The sequence below is a fragment of the Physeter macrocephalus genome, chromosome 10, assembly GCF_002837175.3.
Source record: "Physeter macrocephalus isolate SW-GA chromosome 10, ASM283717v5, whole genome shotgun sequence".
Taxonomy (NCBI): domain Eukaryota; kingdom Metazoa; phylum Chordata; class Mammalia; order Artiodactyla; family Physeteridae; genus Physeter; species Physeter macrocephalus.
This window is the reverse complement of record NC_041223.1, coordinates 7698921-7715588: the sequence shown is the minus strand read 5'-3', so window position 1 is coordinate 7715588 and position 16668 is coordinate 7698921. Positions and strand designations below refer to the sequence as shown.

The following is a 16668-nucleotide window of genomic DNA, read 5'->3' as shown; positions in this document are numbered from 1 at the left end:
TGTTAGGGCCCCAGGTGACCCACAGTTCTGTCCGACTTAGCTGTAAATCAGGGTCCCATGACCTCTTCCCCCTTTGCATTCAAGTGGTTTGCTAGAGCGGCTCAGAGAAGACAGGGAAACCTTGATTTGTTCACCAGTTTATTAGAGGATGCGGTGAAGGATCAGAAGAACAGCCAGAAGAGGAGATACACAGGCGAGGTCGGGGAGGGGCCCGGCGCAGGAGCTGCTGTCCACGTGGGGCTGGGGGTGTGGGTGTGTTCGCTCCGAACCCCGGCTGCTGGGATTCTAATGGACACTCCACCACATCGTCGGCACGAACCCCAGTTTCAGCCCTTCTCCCTGCTCAGGAGAATGGGGGCAGGGCTGAAAGTTCCCAGTCTCTAATCACGGCTTGGTCTTTCCTGTGGCCAGGAGCCATCCAGGAGCACACCTGGGGCCACCTCGCCGAACGGAAGACACTCCTATCGCTAGGAAATGTCAAGGGTTTCAGGGGCCCCGTGCCAGGAACAGGGCGGGTGGGGGGAGACCAAGATAGAGCGTCTACTATCTCACTCAGCGCCTGGCCTGGGCGCGCCCAGGCCCTGCCTCGGGGAGGTTTGCCCCCAGCCCCCTTCCTTCCCTCCCCAGCAGCGAGGCTCCGTCCAGGTAGGGCGGGGGTTTGCAGAGCTGCAGCCCCCCCGAGGCGGGCTGTATGACCAGGCCAGCCGGCGGCCAGCTCCCGTTGTCCACCGAGTGACGAGGCGAGAGCCCCGGGAACGAGACGGCGCTCTGGCAGCCCCTGCATCTGTTATCTGGCCCCCCGTGCGCACAGGGAGGCGCCCGGCCTGAATGTCGGGCTGCGGTGGGGGAGGGGAGGTGTTTCCCGCCTGTGGCTCTCTGAGGTCTTCCCTCGGCGTCTCTGGCCGGGGCCCGTGGGGGTCTGTGCCCAGACGGCCGCCTTGGCCCACTTTCCTGAGGATTCAGGGTGTCTCACGAGTCCAGCCGCCGGGAGCCCGCCTGGGGACGCGGTGAAGCTGGGTGAAGGCCCACGTGGGTCCCAGAGAACGTGGTCGTCCTACGTTGGGACAGGGAGGTAGGCAGACGGGTCCGTTTGGGGGGCTTGGCTCTCCCATCACCCCAGCCAGACCCTCACTCCCCGCTGCATCAGATGCCAATCCCAAGTAGCAGGTCCTGTAGCCGTGCCTGGCGGCCAGCGTGCTGTCTTTGGTTTATCTGGATGAAAAAGAGTTTTAAGGTCGGTCATCCCTTTGGAAGAGGCTGCGGGGACGCTCCCGGAGCCCTTGCTCGCTGCTCTTGCGCTTTGAACGCCAACTCAGCAGAATTAGGCCCTCAGCCCAGGGGACTCCGTGGCCCAGCAAACCATTTGGCCAGACAGCCTCCCGCCCTTGCCTGAGACCCGTACCGCGGGGTGAAAGATTATTTCCAGCTGGTTGGCTTCCAGGGCTGTTACGCTTAGACAGCAAGTTGATTTCAGACCAGCCCATCGCACGGCAACGCACGGGAGACACTGACCCCGGGCCCCGCGGCCGAAGAGGTCCGGTCAGAGCTATGAGCGCGGTGGTGCAGTCATGCTCACCGTGGACGACGTTCTGCAGCAGGTCGGGGAGTTTGGTTGCTTCCAGAAGCGAACGTTTCTCCTCCTCTCTCTGCTCTCTGCCGCCTTCGCCCCCATCTACGTGGGCATCGTCTTCCTGGCCTTCACCCCGGACCACCGCTGCCGCAGCCCCGGGCTGCCCGAGCTCAGCCGTCGATGCGGCTGGAGCCCGGCCGAGGAGCTCAACTACACGGTGCCGGGCCCCGGGCCCGAGGGCCAGGCCTTCCCCCGCCAGTGCCGCCGCTATGAGGTAGACTGGAACCAGAGCGCCCTCGGCTGCGTGGACCCGCTGGCCGGCCTGGCCGCCAACAGCAGCCTCCTGCCTCTGGGCCCCTGTCGGCACGGCTGGGTGTACGACACGCCCGGCTCCTCCATCGTGACCGAGGTACGAGCAGGCCCTGCGCTGGGCCCAGCCTGTGGGTTTCAGGGCCAGGGAGGAAATATAGGACAAAGACTACGAGGTTCAGCTTCACGTCGGGAAAGAGGGAGCGGGGCTGTGTCCACTGAACTCTAGCATCAGCAGGCTCCAGGCTGGGCCCTCGGGATTCTTCCCTTGTTTCATCCTCCACAGACTCTGGGTGTTAAAGGAAGAAACCGAGGAGAGACCATCGAGAGCCAGGCTGAGCTGGGTTGTTCGGACGCGGGTATCTGGGGAGACCGGGGCTCCTCTTCTCTCTGCCCCGCTGGCTCCCCGGCAGGCCTGCAGAATTCACCTGGGGTCTAGCTTCCCCACTATTAGAATTGTGGAGCTCCCCCCGTCCCTCCCCGCACCCCCCCGCGCCCACCGCTGCATTCAAGAGCCGTGGACACGTGACAGCTAAACACTGGCCTCTGAGCTGGGTGGAAGCTGCCCTGGAGTCAGACAGAATCCCAGCCATATGCCCCGGATTGGCTGAGCGAGACTGAGCAGGTTACTCAACCTCTCTGAGCCTTAGTTTCCTCATCAGTAAACCGGCGATGATAATGCCCTGCCTTCACAGGGGTCAGCACGAAGGTGCTGAGCAGACAAGCCGAGCTACGCTGGGTGTCCCCCTGACGGCCCGCGGGAGAGGGGGATGGTGGCAAAGGCTTTGCCTGCACAGTTTAATGAGTTGCCTGAGCGTTTTCTTTGCGAATATTTTAGTAAAAAGGCACCAGGTTTTTTTTCCTTCACGGACCCTTTGGAAAGTGTTGTGCCGTGACAAGCGTGGGCACTTGGAAACTGGCCCCAAGGTCACGTGGTGAAGCCGCAGACCCGAACTATGCAGAGTCTGTCTGTTAGCAAAGCTCGGTTTCGGTGAGGGTGCTACTCACCTGAAACAAGGGGACTGAGTCGTCTCAGCATCAACACATCTGGGCTCTCGCCGGAGAAAAGCGCCGTGTCCGCTCCTCTGGCCCCTCCAGCTCACTGTCTCGAGAGGGCGGGGGCCGGAGCAGGGAGTTTCCCCAAAGGGGGCAGCAGGTGCGGGTGCCGTTGCACGAACATCTGATCTCCAAGGCATCCTCCAACGATAGATGTCCGATTGGAAGACTCATCTCCCAGGGATACTGAACTGTCCCCTAGTCTCGCTGGGAATCTAGAAACAGACCAGGACGGGGAAGTAGTGTTCTCTGTGGCTGCAGTAGCTGCTTGGAAAGGATCAGATGCAAGAATTCATCCACTCACTCCTCCATCTGTTCATTCAGTAAACGTATTCTGAGCTTTTCCTCTGTTCGGGCACTGGGTGTGATGCCAGGAGGGAGACAGAGAAGAAACCTATGAGGTTTAAGGAGTTTGCGGTCTCCAGGGAGTGAGGGACAGATGGCAGCGGTGAGAATAAGACCGGCGTCCCAGACCATGTGTGGGAGATGCAGAGGGGCCAGTGGGCTCTAAGGAGGGGGATCTTAGCTACTGAGCTGATCACGGGGGCCTTCCAGAAGGAGGTGGCATTTTTTTAAAAATTGAAGTATAGTTAATGTACAATGTTGTGTTAGTTTCAGGTGTACAGTAAAGTGATTCAGGTATACATACCTACATATCTATCTTTTTTCGGATTCTTTTTCCTTTAAGGTTATTACAAAATATTGAGTATAGCTCCCTGTGCTATACAGTAGATCCTTAGGAGGTGGAATTTGAATGGAGCCTCGGGTGGTATTCTGAGCAGCAAGGAGCGGGGACAGAGTGGGCTGGGAAGCGCGAGCAAAGCTCAGGGCAGAGGGAGCCGGTGCTACGTTCGGACGGCGACGAGCTGTTAAATTGATTGGAATCCAGGGTCCAGTAGAGGAGTCCCGGGGGAGAATGGTGGTGCCAGCTCCCCTTCAGGCCAGAGCACTGAGTCCTTGCGCAGGTCACCAGATAAAATACAGGACGCCCGTTAAATATGAATTTCAGGTAAACAACGAACACTTTTTTAGGATAATTAAGTCCCAGGTATTGCACAACATTTGATACAAATGTTGTGCAATACCTGGGAATACAACGAGGCTGGGAATGTAGACGCTGCAGGGCAGACTTATACTAAAAACAGTTGTTTACCTGAAATTCCAATTCAACGGGGCACCATGTATTTTTTTCCCCTAAATCTGGCCACCCTGCCTTCGTGCCAAACAAGGGAGCTTGCTGGTCAGGCAGAGGAGGAAGACCATCCTCGCTGGACCTTGGGGGTGGTCCAGGCGCTGGTGGGCGTGGGGCTGGGGGCTCCGTCAGGCGGGGAGAGCTTGAGGAGGCCGAGACATGAGGCCCGGCGGGACTGTCGACCAACATGGCTGTCGCAGGAATGAAAAGAAGAACCGATCGAAGAGACACAGGCCCGGCAGGGGCCGGGGAGAACGAGGGGCCGATTTGCCAGAGGGTTCTGGCTGGGGAGGAAGGGGAACCGAGCTCCTGAACACTGAGACTGGAACACAGGGCAGGAGCAGTTTGTGCAGGTGTGGGAGCCTGGCCAGGTGGTGGCCTGAGCGGGGCGGTGGACTTGGAGACGAGGGGACACAGAAGCGACTGGCCAGCTGTGGGCTTCCAGTTGCCCTACGATCCAGCGTTGGGGAGGCCTGGGAGGGCGAGGTGAGGGGCTGTAGGGTAGAGCTCATCTGGGGACCCGCGGAGCGTGAGGGCCGGTGGGGCCCGGCTGGAGGCGATGAAGGGCCATGAGAGCGCGGGCCTCCAGGTCAGCAGTGGGGAACGATTTCCCCCGAAGGAGCGGGCTTCCCTCTAACTCTCCCTTCCCACCGCCTCGAAACCCCTTTGGCCTCCTCTCCTCATCCAAAGCTGAAGCTTAATTTGGAGGGAATTCACCTTTGTTGTTCATTTCTGCAGAAATAATCTTTAACTTGGCCTTGCCTTGGACATTGGAACTGGCTTAAGGGAGGACGATGAGGCGACCTGTTTGAACACCCGGCTCCGCTCCCCGCCTCGTCCTGGGGACGGAGGTCAGGGTCCATTGGGGGCAGGGACGTGCCGTTTCCAATCTCGCCTCATCCCGGGGTTCACCTGGATCCCGACCCGTATCTGCTGAGACAGGATCCACGGGAGCCTGTATTCTAACGAGGACGCCGGGTGACTCTGTGCTCGGGCGAGCTTGGTGAAAACTATGTTGCTCTATAGGCTGTATTCCCACCTCACGGCCTGGTCCCAGAGAAATTCCAGCAGGGACGGTGACCCGGCCTAGGACACCCCATCCTGCACTCCCCCTGTGCAGCCCCAGGCTTTCCCCAGGGGCCAGGCTTGTCTTCCTGGTGGCACAAAAGTGTCTGGGGGCAGTGGCAGGCTTTGGGCGCACAGGGCCAGGCAGGCTTACGAGCCTTGCAGGTGCCTCCAGGCCGAGACCCTCAGCGCAGCTGGGGGCAGAGTCCTCAGGGAAGGCGGGGTGAGCAGGGAAGGCCGGGTGCCCCCTCCTTGAGCTCCGTGAAGACTCTGGCTTCTGCACGGCCCCGGGGAAGGATGGCACCCAGGGCATTTCAGGAAGGGTGGCAGGGACATCTTACAAAGATGCTGACTGCAAAGAGTAGAACAAACCCAGGGCAAAAAGCCGGTGCCCTGCGGCTGTGCTGAAATCTAGAACGCACAGAAAGTCGTCTTGGGCGAAGTGGGCGGAGGCCGCAAAGCGGCAGCCGCAGGTGCAGACCTGGGACAGCTAGATAACACCCAGGAGGGGCCTCCCCCGCGTTCTGCTGACACGGACCAGGCAGCAGCAAAGCCAAAGATCTGCAGGAGAAGCTTCCTGGCGAGGGCGTGTTTTCAGCTGAATTTTAAAGGGAATAAACACCTGGACCGGCAGAGAATGGGAGTGACTGGTATCTCATCCTGTCTCTCAGATCTGAGCTACTCCTGCGAGCGGACAGCGGGCTCTGGGCATGAGACAGATGGTAGCGCGAGCTCAGTATCAGTTTCTGAAAGTCCAGTGGCAGCAAGGGGTTTTTACCTATATTTTATTTTTAACAGTGTTCATGATGGATCCCCGGGACCGGGAAAAGGGCAGGGCTCGTGTAGGCAACTTTAGATTTTTAAAGGTGGTGGGTAACAAAGCCTCCACGGACAAAGTTAAATGGTTTATTATCTACCAAACCATTTGCACATGATCTGTCCCTGCACTGCCTGCACTAGCTCTGTGACGGTGACAGGACGGGCACCACACACCTATCGACTAGGGAGACTGGGGCCCAAAGTCGCTAAGCGACCTCCCCGCATCACACCCCCCAGTGTCGCCTGCTGGGGCGGAACCATGAAACCAAAGCGTCCCTGGACACCACCCAGCTGGCGCTGCGCCAGGAACGGGGAGGCGAGGGCCCCGGCTGCCGCGCCCCAGCCCCTCTCGCGACCCTGGGGCGCCGTCCTGCTCTCTGCACCTCTGAGCTCCAAGGGGTGCTGCTCCGCACGCGGGCCTCCCAGCTCGCCCGGGCGTGTGTGGGCATCACCACGCGTGTGCCAGGCACGGAGGGAACCCCCCCACACCCGCGTCCTTCCCCAGGGGACCCGCTCCTGCCTTTGCCTGGGTCGTTCCCCCTCAGTCCCTCCCTCCGAGTCTCCTGCCACCCCTGGGTCCCCCCCACCCCCCGCGCACTGTGCAGCACACAGGCTGCTCCCAAGAAGCTCCCACCGCAGGGCCTCTGCCTCTTTGCTCAGCAATTCTCGTGTTGACACAGCTCCGTCAGTCAGGGCCAATTTACATAATTACTGGTATAATTTGCATAGTTAAACATATAATTAGTATGTACTTAATTAAGGGCCTTGACCAATTCTGGAAAACACTTATTTTACCACATTTCTGTCTTTGGATAATTACTTTGCTGTATTTCCTTTAGAAACCTTCCCTTTTGGCCATGCTGTCGTTTGATACCTTGTCGGTGGCACTTGACAACAGCCGCTTTAGTGTATATTGACGGTAAAGCCAAGATAAAGATATTAGGCATATAATGACATTGACTGAGATTCACCAGAAACCTTGAATTTGTCTTATGAAAATGTGGTAAAAAGATGTGAAGCACCTGGGGGACCCCACATTTTGTGTTGTGCGTTTACGTGGTCCGGAAGGAGGGTGGAAGGTGTAGTTTGACTTACAAATGGTCTTGTGTTTTCGGCCCCTCCGACCGCCGTGTGACCCGCAGTTTAACCTGGTGTGCGATGACTCGTGGAAGGTGGACCTCTTTCAGTCCTGTGTGAATGTGGGCTTCTTCCTGGGCTCTCTGGGCGTCGGCTACATTGCAGACAGGTACGTAAAGGCCGATCCGACTAAACGGCATCAACACCATGGAGAGAACGGACTTTAGGGGCCAATGGCGGGAGAATGTGGCCAGTGGGAATCTGCAGAAGCTGAGGGAGACAGGACATGGCAGTGAGTGCTCTGGACTTTGTGGGGCAGCAGGACAGAGGCAGGTGGGGATTTAGGATGGATTTCAGAGGTTGAAACTACATGCAGAGTGTATAGCTGGGGTGCGGGGCTGAGGAAGGGGGACAAAGGCACTGTTTATGCGTCTAGCAGATGGGCGGAGGCAGGCAGGCCCATTTTTTGAGACGGGACAGAATGGGTTAGGAACAGCCTTGGTTGCTGCTCTTTGGGATGAAGCAAAGAGTTCTGTCTTGGAAGTGATAAGACTGGAGATGTGTTCAGAGTAGCCTGTGAGACAGAGAAGAGATACCAAGTAGGCAGAGGGATTATGAGGTCTGGGCTAGAGTTAAATATTGGGGATTTGTCACCGGCAATTGGTATTTAAAGCTATAAACCACGTCTGAGATAAGCTAGGAGAGGGCGTATGGAGAGAAGATCCACATGTAGAAGTTGGTGGGCAATGGCAGTGTCAGTGGAAGGTTGAAGGTAAGTGAGAGATGAGAGAGTGGATTTTTGTGTGCGGACACTTCCCCCCACACACCCCCGTATTTCCTTAAAGCATGTTAATTTCATCTCTACATGTGGGAAGAAGTTGGAGTGAATTTTTCAGTCACAATATATTAGAATATTTTTAGCATTTATTTATTTATTTTCAGGAGTAGATAATTTTCATGTATGAGTTTAAAAAATATATATTTGTTTTGTTTCTTAAATTCCACACGAGTGAGATCACATGGTATTTGTCTTTCTCTGCCTGACTACTTTCACTTAACATAATACCCTCTACATCCATCTATGTTGTCCCAAATTTATTCTTTTCTATGGCTGAGTAATATTGCATTATTTTATATATATATATATACATATACATATATATATATATATATATATACACACACACACACCCCAAATCTTTATTCATTCATCGATTGATGGACATTTAGGTTGCTTCCATATATTGGCTATTGTAAATAATGCTGCAATAAACATAGGGGTGCAGATATCTTTTTGAACTAGTGTTTTTATTTTCTTTGGAAAAATACCCAGATGTGGAACTGCTGGATTGTATGGTAGTTCCATTTTAAATTTTTGGAAGAAACTCCACACTGTTTTCCATAGTGGCTGCATCAATTTACATTCCCCCCAACAGTGTACTAAGGTTCCCTTTTCTCCACATCCTTGTCAACACTTGTTATTTATTGTCTTTTTGATAATAGCCATTCTGACAGGTGTGAGGTGATATCTTGTAGTTTTGATTTGCATTTCCCTGATGATTAGTGATGTTGAGCATCTTTTCATGTGTTTGTTGGCCATCTGTATGTCTTCATTGGAACAATGTCTATTCAGATCCTCTGACCATTTTAATATCTGGTTGTTTGTTTTTTTGATATTGAGTTGTATGGGCTCTTTACATATTTTGGATATTAACCTCTTATCAGATATATTGTTTGCAAATATCTTCTTCCATTTGTAGACAGCCTTTTCATTTTGTTGATAGTTTTTTTTGTTGTGCAAAAGCTTTTTAGTTTGATGGAGCACCATTTGTCTGTTTTTGCTTTTGTTTTCCTCGCCTGAGGAGACATATCCAAAAAATACTGCTAAGACTCATGTCAAAGAGCATACTGCCTATGTTTTCTTCCAAGAGTTTTGTAGTTTCAGGTCTTACATTTAAGTCTTTAATTCATTTTGAGTTTATTTTTGTATATAGTGTGAGAAAGTAGTCTAGTTTGATTCTTTTGCATGTAGCTGTCCAGTTTTCCCACCATCATTTATTGAGGAGGCTGTCTTTTTCTTATTGTATATTTGTGCCCCCTTTTTCATAGATTAATTGACATATAAGTGTGGGCTTATTTCTGGGCTCTCTATTCTGTTTCATTGAGCTATGTGCCTGTTTTTGTGCCAGTACCATACTGTTTTGATTACAGTGGCTTTGTAGTATATTTTGAAACCAGGGAGTCTGCTACCTCCAGCTTTGTTCTTCTTTCTCAAGATTGTTTTGGCTATTTGGAGTCTTTTGTGTTTCCATACAAATTTTAGAATTATTTGTTCTACTTATGTGAAAAATGTCATTGGTATTATATGGTATTGTATTGTATTGAATTCAATACATTGTATTGAATCTGTAGATTGCCTTGAATGAAGTATGGTCATTTTAACAATATTAATTCTTCCAATCCATGAGCACAGTATATCTTTCCATTTTTTTGTCTTGTCTTCAATTTTTTCGTCAATGTCTTATAGTTTTCTGAGTACACATCTTTTACTTCCTTGGTTAGATTTATTCCTAGGTATTTTACTCTTTTTGATGCAATTGTAAATGGGATTGTTTTCTTAATTTCTCTTTCTGATAGTTTGTCATTACTGTATTAAAATGCAACAGATTTCTGTATATTAATTTTGTAGCCTGTAACTGCTGAATTCATTGATTAGTTCTAATAGTTTTTTTGGTGGCATCGTTAGGATTTTCTACATAAAGTATCATGCCTTCTGCAGTGACTGTTTTACTTCTTCTGTTCCAATTTGGATTCCTTTCTTCTCTTTCTTTCTTTCTTTTTTATTCCTTCCTTCCTTCCTTTCTTTCCCTTCCTTCCTTCCTTCATTCCTTCCTTCCTTTCTTCTTCTTTTCTCTCTCTCTCTCTCTCTCCCTCCCTCCCTCTCTCTCTTTCTTTCTTTCTTTCGCTAGGACTTCCAATATCATGTTGAGTAAAAATGGTGAGAGTAGATATCCTTGTCTTGTTCCTGATCATAGAGGAATTTCTTTCAGCTTTTCACCACTGAGTATGATGTTGGCTGTGGGTTTGTCATATATGGCCTTTATTATGTTGAGGTATGTTCCCTCTATACCTACTTTCTGGAGAGTTCTCCATTATAAATGCAGGTTGAATTTTGTCAAAAGCCTTTTCTGTATCTTTTGAGATTCTGTATCTATTGAGATTATCATATGGTTTTTATTCTTCAATTTGTTAATGTGGTATATCACATTGATTGATTTGCAGATATGGAACCATCCTTGCATCCCTGAGATAAATCCTGCTTGATCATGGTGTATGATTTTTTTTAACGTATTGCTGTATTTGGTTTACTAATATTTTGTTGAAAACTTTTGCATCTATGTTCACCAGAGATATTGGCCTGTAATTTTCTCTTTTTGTGGTGTCTTTGTCTGATTTCAGTATCAGGGTGATGCTGGCCTCTGGCCTCTTAGAATGAGCTTGGAAGCATTCCTTCCTCTTCAATTTTCTGGAAGAGTTTGAACAGAATAGATGTTAACTCTTCTTTAAATGTTTGGTAGAATTCACCTGTGAAGCTGTCTGGTCCTGGGTTTTTGTTGGGAAATTTTTTTTTTAATTACTGAGTCCATTTCATTACTGGTAATTGGTCTGTTAATATTTTCTATTTCTTCCTGATTCAGTCTTGAGAGATTGTATATTTCTAGAAGTTTATCTATTTCTTCTAGGTTGTTCATTTTATTGGTGTATAATGATTCATAGTAATCTCTTATGATCCTTTGTATTTCTGTGGTGTCAGTTGTAACTTCTCCTTTTTCACTTCTGATTTTATTAATTTGAGCCCTCTGTCTCTTCTTCTTGATGAGTCTGGCTAAAGATTTATCAATTTTGTTTATCTTTTCAAAGAACCTGCTCTTAGTTTCACTGACTTTTTCTATTGTTTTTTTTAGTCTCTATTACACTTATTTCTGCTCTGATCTGTATAATTTATTTCCTTCTACTAACTTTGGGTTTTACCTGTTCTTCTTTTTCTAGTTTCTTTAGGTGTAAGGTTAGGTTGTTTATTTGAGATTTTTCTTGTTTCCTGAGGTAGGCTTGTATCACTATAAACTTCCCTCTTAGAACTGTTTTTGCTGCATCCCATAGGTTTTGGATCATTGCGTGGATGACTCTTTAAAACAAGATGGCTGTGAAGGAAATGGGGAAGTGGAGAGGTGAAGGGTCCAGGAAGATGAGACAATATCATGGAGAGAGCAAGGAACCAAAGGGGCTCAGTCAAGGGCTGGACCCAAGTGCAGTGGGTGAGGCTGCCTTTGGGAGGAGACACAGGAGAAAATGGATGCTGGTACTATTATGTCTGAACATTCTTGGGTAAGAAGATGTGGGCTTCAGACAAGAAGTGTCTGTATACAGAAGTCTGAGGCAAGAAGACATGGAGTAGATAAATGAAGTAGACATGCTGGAAGCCAGGAAGGAGGATGACAGAGAAAAGCAGAGGGCTTGCTGGGCTGGGGGGGCAGAGATCCTGGGTGTGGACAAGTTCAATGTAACCACATAAGAGGTTGGTCCCTTCCTTCCTTGCCTTACTGCCAGAGAACGTGGGATAAGGTTTAAAAGATCGAATCAATAAAGCACAATTATGGGATGAAGTGTTAGCAAATAATTTGCCCATTTTATTCATGAAAAAGGAAGGGAAAAACACTTTTCAATAGTTATACTATTAGGTGCTTCCCTGGTGGTGCAGTGATTAAGAATCCGCTTGCCAATACAGGGGACATGGGTTTGAGCCCTGGTCTGGGAAGATTCCACATGCCACGGAGCAACTAAGCCCGTGCGCCACAACTACTGAGCCTGCGCTCTAGAGCCCGTGCTCCACAACAAGAGAAGCCAGCGCCATGCGAGGCCCACACACCGCAATGAAGAGTAGCCCTCGCTCACAGCACCTAGAGAAAGCCCACACGCAGCAACGAAGACCCAATGCAGCCAAAAATAAATAAAATAAAATAAATAAATTTATTAAAAAATATTTATACTATTAGAACTGAAGGTTTTCCCAGAAAAACTTGTATGACCATCGATAAGACTAACTATGTGGGGGAAAAGCCTGGTTTCTGGTGCACCCTGTTAATAATAATACAGTCTGTTAAATACAAAGGTAACGAGAGGAGATGAGTCTGAGAACTAGAAGAGTCACTGAGGGAGGCCACTCATCCTTGGCTGAGGGGCCATATGGCTGAGAGCGATCAGGATTCCTCTTCAGAGTGGCTTAATTAACCTCGCAAGAGCCGCTGGTTGCTGTTCACCGAGGATGGACCAGGTCAGGCTTTGAGGAGGGGCAGTGATCAACGGACTGCACGGTCCCTCAGAAAAACTGTCTTGTCTCCCACTAGAGACACTTGCTGTCCCACCGTCCCTGTGAATACTCAATGGTCACCTCACCTCGCTGTCTCCTTGCTCTGCAGGTTTGGCCGTAAAGTATGCCTCTCGGCCACCACCCTCCTCAGCGCCATCTTGGGCGTCCTGACGGCGGTCGCTCCAGACTACACGTCCCTCCTGCTCTTCCGCCTGGGGCAGGGGCTGGTCAGCAAGGGCAGCTGGACGGCTGGCTACACCTTGAGTAAGCATCCACTGGCCTGAGGTTTCCACACACTTTAAGAAGCCACGGAAGTCAGGTAGTGGGGTAGAATGGGATGAAGCCGAATGTGGAGCTGGACTTTCTCGGGGAAGACGATGTTTGCAGGGTCTAGAGAAAGTGTGGTCATTCTAGCTGTATTTGCTGTCTGTGTGACTAGGGCTGGGCATGCTGTCAGGATGGCCTTCTTCTCTCTCCTCTCTCTTTCTTTTTGTTTGAGAGACACTTAAATAACCACTTAAATAAATCAGTGTTTCCGTATCAACTAATCCGTCTGGGAAAAGAAGATCACATGTGATGTGGTTACAGCGATAGGGGGTGTGCAGGAAGGGGAGACAGGTGGGAGAGTATTTTAACATTTTAAATATGAAAGAACCAGCATCTTTCAAAGTAAATACAACAAACTCAACTGGTTTGAAGGACACTAAACAGTTAGGAGAGAAGACATAGAGGAAATAAAAGAAGAGATAAACATAATGATTTTAAAAAGTGACGTGTAAAGCAATGTAATTCTATATACTATTTTTTTTCAAATTTTCTCTGAAGGGTAAGAACAGAAAATGAAAAATGCTTCCTTAGAAGAAGGTAGTATAAGAAGCATCTGTGCATCCCTCAGCCAGTCTGGGGCACATCAGACAGCAGTGGGGGTAATCCCCATTTCTGCCATGTCTTGCCATCTCTGAAAACGACGTCCTATGGCTTGGCATCCTGAGAAAGAGTTCACTAGAACCAAGAAAAATCATATTCCTCCCTTGAGAAACCATGAACACGCTGGTTAAGTTTAGTGAGTTCAGCACATATTTAGTGAGAGCCCAGCCACCTATATGCTGAACATGCACTACTTGGCACATGGTGAAGAGGATTAATTTTGAGGTCAAATCTACACCCAACACTGACTGGCTGTGTGGTCTTACGGACAAGTTCCATAACCTCTCTGTGCCTCAGGATCCTCCGCATGGGAATGACAAGGCTGTGAGGTAGATGAAGTGCCCCAGGTGTAGCCTAGAGGGATGCCCGCCCCATACACCTCCCTGCAGCGTGCGCACCTGCCGCCATTTGGCAGGCAGGGGGCGAGATGGGGTGCCAAGAGAGATAAGGCCCCTGTCCTCCCTCAAGGAGCTCAAACGCTAGAGAGAAAGGGAGACCCACCGGGAACCCTATGTATCTGTGGTGGAGCGAGAGCTGCCCCTGGCTTTGTTCTTCCCACACTGTCCCCACTTGCTTGTGGGTCACACACTCCCTGGTCCTGTGCACGCGGCTCCTGGTCAGTCCGCTGTACTGACTCCTCATCTGCTCCCTGACCCCTCACCGTGGCAGGACCCAGGAGCCTGTCCTCCCCCACCCCCCAGCCTGTTCCACCTGTGCCCCCCCCACCAGCCCTGCTGTCCCCTTTACTTTCAAAATCCCTCCGGAACGCCATTCATCTCACTCCTCTGCTGCTTCCACGGCTCCCAGACAGCAGCCTCACCTCACCTCCACGGTGGTCTCCCTGTGGCACCTACAGGGGAGCCCAGTGAGCCTTTAATAGACGTGAGACCGCGTCACCCCTGTGCCGCAGCGGCTCTGCGTTTCCCGCCCTGGAAGCCAATGTTCTCGGCAAGCCTATGAGGCCCCCCAGCAGGGCGCACTGCCCCACTGACGGAGGGTCCCCGTCCACAGGGCTACCGCGCTGCTGTTTCCTCTGCCTGGAACTCGCCTCGCCCTTCTGTGTTCGGCTAACTCCCTCACCTCTTGCAGGTCTTGACTCAGGTTTCATGCACGAGCTCCACCCCACTGCTCTCTGAAACTCTGCAACCCCTCCACCCCGGACTCTCCTGAATGCCCTCGGGCCATTTGCCTTTTCTCTCCGCACAGCGCGCGTCGCGTTAGGACCCGGCTGTGATTTACTCACTTGTGTGTGTCGTCCACCATCTCTCACGAGAATGCGGGCTGAGGAGGGCAGGACTCTGCCGACTGAGCTCACGATACATCCAAACACCCACAACAGGGCCAGGTCCCCGGCGGGCACTCAAAGACAGGCGTGAAATTAACGAGCGCTCCCGGGGGTCGTGGAAAAGGGTCCGGCTCGGCCTGGAGCCGATGGGACGAAGGTTCCGGGGAAGAGAGCCCGGCAGCCTGAATCCTGCCGCGTGAAAAGGAGAACTCCAGACGGCAGATGGGGGGGGGTTTCAAAGAGGGGCGGCTGGAGGAGAGCCGGGACCAAACGACTGGGCCTCGTGGGGAGGAGGCGGCGGAAGGGCGTTGGCGGAAGGAGCCGCCGAGGCGCATGGAGGGGGCGGGCGCGCGCGTGCGCACCGCCCTGGCTTCGCTCCTCGGTGGAGCCCACCAGGGACCTCTCTCCTGTTTCAGTCACAGAATTCGTGGGCTTGGCCTACAGAAGAACGGTGGCGATCCTCTACCAGGTGGCGTTCACGGTGGGGCTCGTGCTGCTCTCCGGGCTGGCCTACGCTGTCCCTCACTGGCGCTGGCTCCAGCTGGCAGTCTCTCTGCCCACCTTCCTCCTCCTGCTGGGCTACTGGTACTGTGTCCTCGCGGGGACCCCGTCTTCCCGGCGGCCAGGGAGGCCCGACCCACAGGCATGGGGCTTACAGCCTTCTGTGCCATTTGGGGAGTTCTGTCACATTCCCCAGGGTGCTGCCCTCAAACAGAGCTGCTTTCAACTCCCGTCCCCAAGATAGAGGCTGGAATGCTACGAGTCAGACAGAAGCGCACCGAGGCACAAAGTAGGCATCTGCTGCTTGTCGAGTGAATGAAGGGATGAAATGACCTTTGGGGAGGGTGCACATTAAACCGTTATGAACAAAACCCGCTCAAGTGAGCTGTTAATCTTATTAGCTGTCAGCCCTTGGCAGGGTGAAGGGAGGGGCAACTAGACAGATGAGTTTTTATTGTGGGAGAGGGAGGCGGGGGTCGGTGGGTGGGGAGGTGCGTGGCAGCAGAGAGGTTTGTGGAGACAACGATCGCGTCCGTGCAGCTTTTGTCACCGTTTCGCTGAGGGCAGATCTTATCCGTGGGAGGCATCGAGTCCACCCAGTTTCTCAAAACTGCGGCTCTAAGTACATTCCCGTTCAGGAAGAGCCTGCTCCCTCTTTGTCAGTGTGAAACAAGGGGCCCTCCAGTGACGGGACCCCCTGGCTGAGTCCCGAGGGCCGGGTTGGGTGAGACTATACCTGTGTGTTTTCAGATGACCAGAGATTCCCAGTCTTTGACTTTATAACATCCCTGTCCCATTTGAAATAGACGCCATGGTGTATCTGATGCTAAAAAAAAAGTGACTATAGTTTATTTTGTTTTGGAAATATCTGAGACATGTTCAACAGCCCCTGTCTTACAAGGAGGCATCTGCTGTATCGCAAGGGGCGGGGCGTGTGGAGCATCCATTATGTGTGAGAGATTTCCTGGGGTGGGGAGAAGGGCTGCTGGCTTCCAGGAGAGAATGGGACCCCCGCCCCACCGGATGAAGGCTACATAGGAAGCGATGGTTCTCTTCTGGTCCGTAAATCTTAGCGGGTGGCATTAAGAGCGCGAGTGACCCACGGAGCTCCTGTGTGGGCTCTCTGGGCCAGCACACAGTGGCCCCAGGTCCTCATCCACCAGACGCTTGAGGAATTCCAGTCCCAGCGTGAGGAGGGCAGGCTGCTCTAAGCAGCAACATTGCTCTGATCGGGGCTTAACATCAGATGAGCTCTGGAGAAAATGAGAAGTAGTGATGATCTGTGTCCACAGGTTTGTGCCCGAGTCCCCCCGATGGCTGTTATCTCAAAAGAGAAACACTCAAGCAGTAAAGATAATGGACCACATAGCCCAAAAGAATGGGAAGTTGCCTCCTGCTGATCTAAAGGTGACAAACTAGCAAAGGGTTTCTCCCGTCACTGAACTTTGGGTTGCATTTATGACTTGGAGCGTGCCTGTGGGGCTGCCTTGGGAGGCAAG

At 51.6% G+C, this 16668-nt stretch overlaps 1 protein-coding gene across 1 annotated transcript in view; it reads left to right on the top strand.

The window, feature by feature from the left end:
• The first annotated feature begins 1568 nt into the window (after positions 1 to 1568).
• Positions 1569 to 16668, top strand: part of LOC102980252 (solute carrier family 22 member 1) — a 31783-nt gene continuing 16683 nt past the window's right edge. Inside the window, exons 1-6 of the mRNA XM_055087668.1 lie at positions 1569 to 2090; positions 6249 to 6452; positions 7154 to 7257; positions 12566 to 12720; positions 15085 to 15253; positions 16462 to 16576. Coding sequence (XP_054943643.1) covers positions 1569 to 2090; positions 6249 to 6452; positions 7154 to 7257; positions 12566 to 12720; positions 15085 to 15253; positions 16462 to 16576 — 1269 coding nt within the window. The remainder of the gene's footprint in view (positions 2091 to 6248; positions 6453 to 7153; positions 7258 to 12565; positions 12721 to 15084; positions 15254 to 16461; positions 16577 to 16668) is intronic.